The sequence below is a fragment of the Microtus pennsylvanicus genome, chromosome 11, assembly GCF_037038515.1.
Source record: "Microtus pennsylvanicus isolate mMicPen1 chromosome 11, mMicPen1.hap1, whole genome shotgun sequence".
Taxonomy (NCBI): Eukaryota; Metazoa; Chordata; class Mammalia; order Rodentia; family Cricetidae; genus Microtus; species Microtus pennsylvanicus.
In genome coordinates, this window is record NC_134589.1 from 45,560,887 (window position 1) to 45,567,854 (window position 6,968).

Below are 6,968 nucleotides of genomic sequence, written 5' to 3' on the forward strand. Positions count from 1 at the left end.
GGCTTTCTGGGAGCCTTGATGCACACCTGTGGTAGGTGGAGAAAACAATGCTCTCACCTTGCCTTGAACTCATTGGCCCAGCACGGGGGCATCATGACAAGGTGCCTCTCATTCTCAAACCAGAGGAGGCACCAACTCCTTTAAATACCAGCCGCAGCTAGGCTGGGCAACCCTGGCTGACGGCCCACAGGCACACACATGCAACAGCATCTGATGAGCCCCTTAGGGCCTCCTTCAAATAGCCTGTGTTCACCCCACTAACCATCCCATTCCCTGTTCCATGGTCCCCCAAAAAACCACAGGGCGCTGAGAGGGAGACAAGAGTAGACAAGTCTGGGGAGTGGATCCTGTCCCCTCTCTTTAGCCTCCTGCAGTCCTCTATAGGATACATTAGTTCCGGCCCCAACACTGTGAGTCTGAGCATAGCAGCAGTGACCCTACAGGGGGCACTGCCTTAGAGACGACCTAGGTTTGGAGAAACTGAAACATGGGTGCACAGATAACAAGCCTGTGCGTACACAGCACGGAGGACAGTGAAGTTCATATGCAGGCTCCCCTGGGCCCTGGAGGGCCTGCCCTCACATCATCTGCTTCTCTTGGGTTGTCACTGGGGAGGAAGCCACCCCCACTCACTGTTCAGTGATCTTTTTCTCTCTCCGTCAAAGGTAAAAGACATACACGGACAACTCCCCGGTGCTGATGCGGTCACCTGACATCCCTAGGCTGAGGCAGACCTCCAGAGGAAGATTCAGAGAGAGAAGACAGGGCCAGGCTCCCTGGTTCCTTTCTGAGGGTCCTTGAGGCCTCACAAGCACCCTGATGGCCGTGACCAACTCAACAAACCAGTGTTTGGGGACTGCATGTGCTTTGCCCCCACCCAGTGCCTTACTGCACCGTCTTGGCAGAAAGCCCCTTATCTACCACCTCACTCAGCACCCCCACCTTTATTTATTGCCCTACCCACCCACCCTAGTCACCCCCATGTTTTGATTTGCTTGGGTCTTTAGACTGGGCTGGAAGGGCCTTCCTATATGCACTGAAATTTCAGAGGGGCAACAAAGGACGTTCTTTTTACTAATGGTGAAAAGAAATCGAACCCCGTGTGTAATCCTGCAGAGCTGAGCGACCCCTCAGTATGAAGCAGTGTCCTGTTTGCCCTAGGCTAGCTTTGAGGTTTTCTTGAAACCCTTATTGGTCCCCAGGTTCTTTCTCAGCATGGGCACGGATCCCCTACATTGAAACGTTTTGCTCTTCAATGGAAAACAAGGCTCCCACCCTGTCTCGTGCTCACTGAACCAGCCTGGGAGTTTCACATTCTCAACCCAAAGAAGGCAGAAAAATACTCAAAATATAAATGCTTCTAGAAAACCCTCCCCTGGAGTGTTGGGGGGGGGGGGGTCTATGTCCTTCCTTCCCTCCTAGTCCAGGTCCATCCTTCCCCACCACCATCCCTTCCTCTTTGGAGTGTTTTCTCTCCAAGGCCACCACTTTTAGCCTTTTGTCCTTGCTGCTGGCAGAAGATAAAAACTCACGGTTTCCCTGTGACGTGTACTACTTCAGCATTAAAATAATCAACATGAGAATTTCCATGGAGCCACTCTTGATCCGAAGACCACAATCGCCGCATCCCAACCTATATTGAGATGGCAGTGGATGGATTAAAAATTTTAAATGTATTGCTGATTCACTGAAACCCTTGCTAAAGCCTGGGGTAGAGAAAACAGCTAGATCAGGTCTCACAATGCAACTCCTTAAAGCAAGCCCATCTATACAAAAACTAGTTAAAATGGGCTCAACAGACCTGTACAAAAATGTTTTCTAAACAGAGACTGACTTCCGGGTACCTGTGATCGACTGGGCACATGCACCGTTTCTTCTGTGCCACTCAACACTAAAGGAGGGAAAGACAAAAGGATGGGAGGGGGATGAGAGCTATTTGGAAAACTAAAACAATGGCTCAGTAATATGCATTCATTGTCAGCCTCCCTAACGCCCAAGACTCCGGTGGGAGGAGCCAATCACAAGCCAGCCCACTTGCTCTGCATCTTCCCTAGAAACTCAGACGTGGAGAGACCAGGAAGTTCAGCAAGGGTCTCAAAAGCACTGGATTTTTAAATGATCGGGGTTGTGTTTCAGTGGTAGAGAGCTTACCTAGCATGTAGGAGCCCCGGCACTCAATCCCCAACACTGCAAAACAGAATGAACAGTGAGCCCTGGCCTTATCCCCATACCTCCCCCCATGGACTCTTGGCCCACATGCCCTTCCGTGACCCTGGGAACAGGTTTAGTGCTGGCCAGAGTTGAACTTGAAAAGCAACCAAAGGCTGGGTAAGGTCCCTTGCTCAAATCTAGAATGGTCAGGAAAAAAATCAGCCTTTTTGCCTGATAACAGTCAGGCCTATTCCTTCCCCTCCCCCAAAGCAAGCTGCTTACATTTCTGTGGGGGAACTGATGATGGGCCCTGGCATTAGGGAGTCCCCGGCATCCAGTCTCCACTCATTCTTTACCGGGGAGGACCATGGTCCCTAAGCTCCAGCCATGTGCAGAGAGCAGTCTGCCTTGTTCACATGGTGGGAACAGGCCCAGGCACCCAGAGCCTGGTGGAGCTAAAAACAAACAAAAACCACAAAACCTAGAGCATCCAGCTCATAGGAGGAAGAATTTAGGTCTTTTGACGATGCTACTGCACAAAACAAGAAAATGCAGGAGCGGGACCGGAGGCAGCTCACTCTCTCTATTATGCAAGGACCCAGGTTCCATCACTAGGACTACCAAAAATTAAGTTAATGACAACAGTGCTACTTTTTAGAAAAGAAGTTATGTTCTTCAACATTAAAACTGTAAGAGCACGGGCTATGGAGATGGGTTGGTTAGTACCACTCCACGGGCATGGGGACCTCAGTTTGATCTCTAGAACCCATGTAAAACAGCTGAGCGTGGTGGCTTGCCTTGGTAGTCCCAGAGCCGGGGAGGCAGACAGGCAGGTCCCGAGGGCTTGCTAGCCTGCCTACCTAGCCTACTTATCAAATCAAAAAACAAGATGAAGAGCACATAAGAAACAATCCACCTGAAACTGGCCTCTGTGTGTAATAAGATAGATTTTAAAGTGGAAGTTGGGAGGGCGAGATAAGGTCCCTGGAAGCAAAGCACAAAACCCAGAATTAGGAATGTGCTGGGGATGGAGCCCAGCGGTCGATACTTAGGTCTTTCCCTAGCTCGGCGTCAAACTGGGCATCGGTGGTGCATGCCGGTAATCCCAGCATTCAGAAAGCAGGGCAGGAGAAGCTCAAGACCATCCTCAACTACATAACAAGTATGAGCCTACGTTGGGCTACATGAGACTGTCTAGGGGGGTGGTAGAGAGAAAAGAGACCCACAGAAAAACTCTAGCAAGCCGGGCGATGGTAGCGCACGCCTTTAATCCCAGCACTCGGGAGGCAGAGGCAGGCGGATCTCTGTGAGTTCGAGACCAGCCTGGTCTACAGAGCTAGTTCCAGGACAGGCTCCAAAGCCACAGAAAAACCCTGTCTCGAAAAAGAAAAAAAAAAAAAACCTCTAGAAATATAGAAGGTTCAACTTTCAGCTAAGGGAACTTTCAAACAAAAAATAATGGAAGAGAAAAAAGTGAGGAGAGGGACCCGTGCGCGCTGGGGGCTGGACAGATGGCGCCATGTTCAGAGCACTTGCCTGAGTTCGGTGCCCAGCACCCATGCCCAGCAGCCCACAACCTCCAACTCCGGGGGCTCTGGTGCCCTCTGCTGGCCTCGGTGGACACCCTCATACAACGTGGCATGCGCTCACACACACAAAAAGAAAACAGGAGAGAACAGCGATGAGAGGACTCATTCCCAGCTGGGCATTAGCTGGTGGAGGGGAGCCCCAGCAGGAGCTGCACAGCAGGGTGACTGCAGAGAGACCCCACAGTTCCAAAGGCTAGAAGCAACGTTTGCATCATTGGGAACAGGTAAGGAAGCTGGAAAGATGGCTCAGCACTGACTGCTCTTCCAGAGGCCCTCAGTCCATTCCCAGCACCCATGTCAGGCGGCTCACAACCACCGGTAACCTCAGCTCCAGGGGATCCAACACCACAGCACCTGCACTCATGCACACACACATGTACATGAGTTCCCCTATATATTTTCATACATCTGCTTAAAAAATAAAGTTTAAAGACCAAATGACTGGCTGAGGATATAGCTCGGTGATAGAGCATGTACCTATCAAACATGAAGCCCCAGGTTCAATCCTCAGCACTACACAATTAACTAATTTACTAATGTAATCATTATTTCTCTTACTACTGTGACCAAAAATAATGACAAAAGCTATCTTAAGGGAGGAAAATGTATGATTAGCTCATAGGTTCCAGAGGTTTCAGTCCATGGTGGCAGCAACGTATGGCAGAGCTGGTGTTGGCCATTTGGAACTAGGAGCCCTGATGTTGTGTTCATGGAAACAGACACACAGACAGACAGACACACACACACACATGGAAGGTGGAGGGAGCAGAAAGGAGGAGGAGGTAGAAGAGGATAATGGGATAATATGGTCAAAGTACATTCTATGTATATATGAAATTGTGAAAAAAATAATTTTTTAAAAATTGAAAGCCAGAACACAGAGAAGTCATATATTCTGAATGCCGACGGGAAGCGATTCCTGATCCAGACATACCCAGCCTAAGGTCTGCCAAGAGTGACGGGAGAATGAAGGTGTTCTCAGGCATATGTGTTCTGAGTTTTTCACCTTTTATGCATGCTTAGCTACTGTAGGATGTGCTTCAGTCAGGAGATGGAACCAAAAAGAGGATGCGGGCGACACAGGAGAGAGGCAGGGAAGCCCCAGGGTCATCTGGAGCCATGTGGTTTTACTGGGTTGGAGCATGCGGACAGAAGAGATGGGCAGGAATATGAATGAAGTCTGCAAGTGAGGAGGGGGTTATCCATAAGCGCTAAAGTATGGCACACATAAGAAAACCGGAAGATCAAAAACTAAAACTAGTAGACATGAAGATGGGGACACAAGGGAGCTAAAAGTCCCCAAGGTTGTCTAGAGAGGCACTTGGGATGGACTGGGATTGCCATATATTTGGCGAGTCTCAAGGGACACTGGAAATACTGAAATGTTTATTATGGTATGTACAATGATGGGGTGGTGCATGTACCACAGCACACATGTGAAGGTCAGAGGGCAACCTTGTGGGTCTGTTCTATTTTTATGTGAGCTCAAACTCCCATTACCCTTGCACGGCAAGGGCTTTACCCACTAGACTGCCTTGCTGGGCCCTAGTCTTTTAGTGGGAAGCATACCTATCAAACGTTACAAACCCAGGGAGGGTGGCTGGTGGCAGCGAGGAGCTCTCAGCCTCTAGCAGGGGTGAGGAGGAGGAGTTGCCAGGCAGAGAGAATAACCCGTGAGCCACACTGCAGCCTCCTATGCAGACCTCTGAGACTTTAGCGCCATCAGCTCAGGACTGCTTGGCAAGGGTGCAAAAGCCCACATTCACGGAGACCATTGTGCAAATTATGCCAGTCTCCAAAGGCAGACGCTCTACATGGTCTCTCATTGTGGTTCCTAGATTGTATACAGTCACATAAAAACATGTGTGTTTATGGTAACGCAAGGAGAAGTGGGATTGTCTTCTAAGGCAGTGGTTCTCAACCTTCTTAACGCTACAACCCTTTAATACAGTTCCTCATGTTACAGTGACCCCCAACCATAAAATTATTTTCATTCCTACTTCATAACCGAAATCTTGCTCCTGTTATGAATTGTAAATATTTTTGGAGATAGGGGTTTGCTAAAGGGGTTGTGACCCGGAGATTGGGAACCAATGGTCTAAGGGAACAAGAGAGACTCCTGGGTAAAAAGAGGAGAGGCAAGAAGCGGGGATAGGGAAGGGAAGGCAAATACATTCAACATACAATATGTACGCATGGGCTGATGATGAGGGTGAGCAGTTAAGGCAGCATTGAGAGGACCCGAGTTCAGTTCCTAGCACCTATGTCAGGCAGCTCCAGGAGGGCCTGGCCTCCTGCAGCACCTGTATGCATATGTACATACCTACACCAGCAAATTAAAAATAAAAATAGTATATACTTGTAAGAAAACTTTCAGAAAAAGATTTTCCAGCACTCCACGTTTAGCAGAAACTTAGCAGGGGAGTTGTTTTAGTAGGGGAGTAAGTTGCTCATACTTTACATGTATGAACATCTTGCCTACACATATGTCTGTGCAACATGGGCATGTAGTGCCCAAGGCAGCTAGAAGAGGGCAGCAGATCCCCTGGGGCTGGAGGTTATGAATCACTGGTGGGTGCTGGAATCAAGCCGGGGCCCTCTGGAAGAGCAGCCAGTGCTCTTAACCGATAAGCCATCTCTCCGGCCCCAAAACTTTGAGTTTTGTTTTTTGCTTTCTATTTTGGTGTTTTTAATCCTCCACACTAGTTAACTCTAGACAGTCCAGTTCCTCTTGTAACGACGGGTGGCGGCAGTCAGCAGCTGCAGCAGGCCAGCGCTGAGAACATGAGGGGAATACCCCCAACCCACAGCCTACTCTGCTGCAAGCCATGGTGTTCAGAAGGTCAGGCAGACACCATGCATTTCACCTTAGGGTAGCTCATAAGACAGGCTTGGAGGGACAGAAGCTATCCTAGATCTAGGGGCCCCTGCACCTACACCCCAGCCTGTAGGGGGCCATCCCCTTACCCCTACTCTAAGCTACAAGGCTCTTTCCATGCCTCCAAGAATGCCAAAGGCCATCCAGCCCACTGCAGCACACATGCCCCTCCAGACCTCAGACCTGGGCCTCCCAGCCCACTGCAGCACACATGCCCCTCCAGACCTCAGACCTGGGCCTCCCAGCCCAGTGTAGCACACATGCCCCTCCAGACCTCAGATCTGGGCCCTCCAGTCCCCCACACCCTGCAGCTCCTAAGGCAAACTACAAATGTGCTCCCTGAAGACAGT

The 6,968-nt window shown here is 49.8% G+C and overlaps 1 protein-coding gene across 7 annotated transcripts in view; it reads left to right on the forward strand.

Moving 5' to 3' along the window:
* Rph3al (rabphilin 3A like (without C2 domains)) overlaps positions 1–1,651 on the forward strand; it is a 141,428-nt gene extending 139,777 nt beyond the window's left edge. For all 7 annotated transcript variants that reach the window (XM_075991626.1, XM_075991622.1, XM_075991623.1 and 4 more), the window contains one exon: positions 666–1,651. In XM_075991626.1, coding sequence (XP_075847741.1) covers positions 666–700 — 35 coding nt within the window. In that variant the 3' untranslated portion in view covers positions 701–1,651. The remainder of the gene's footprint in view (positions 1–665) is intronic.
* The last annotated feature ends 5,317 nt before the right edge of the window (positions 1,652–6,968 follow it).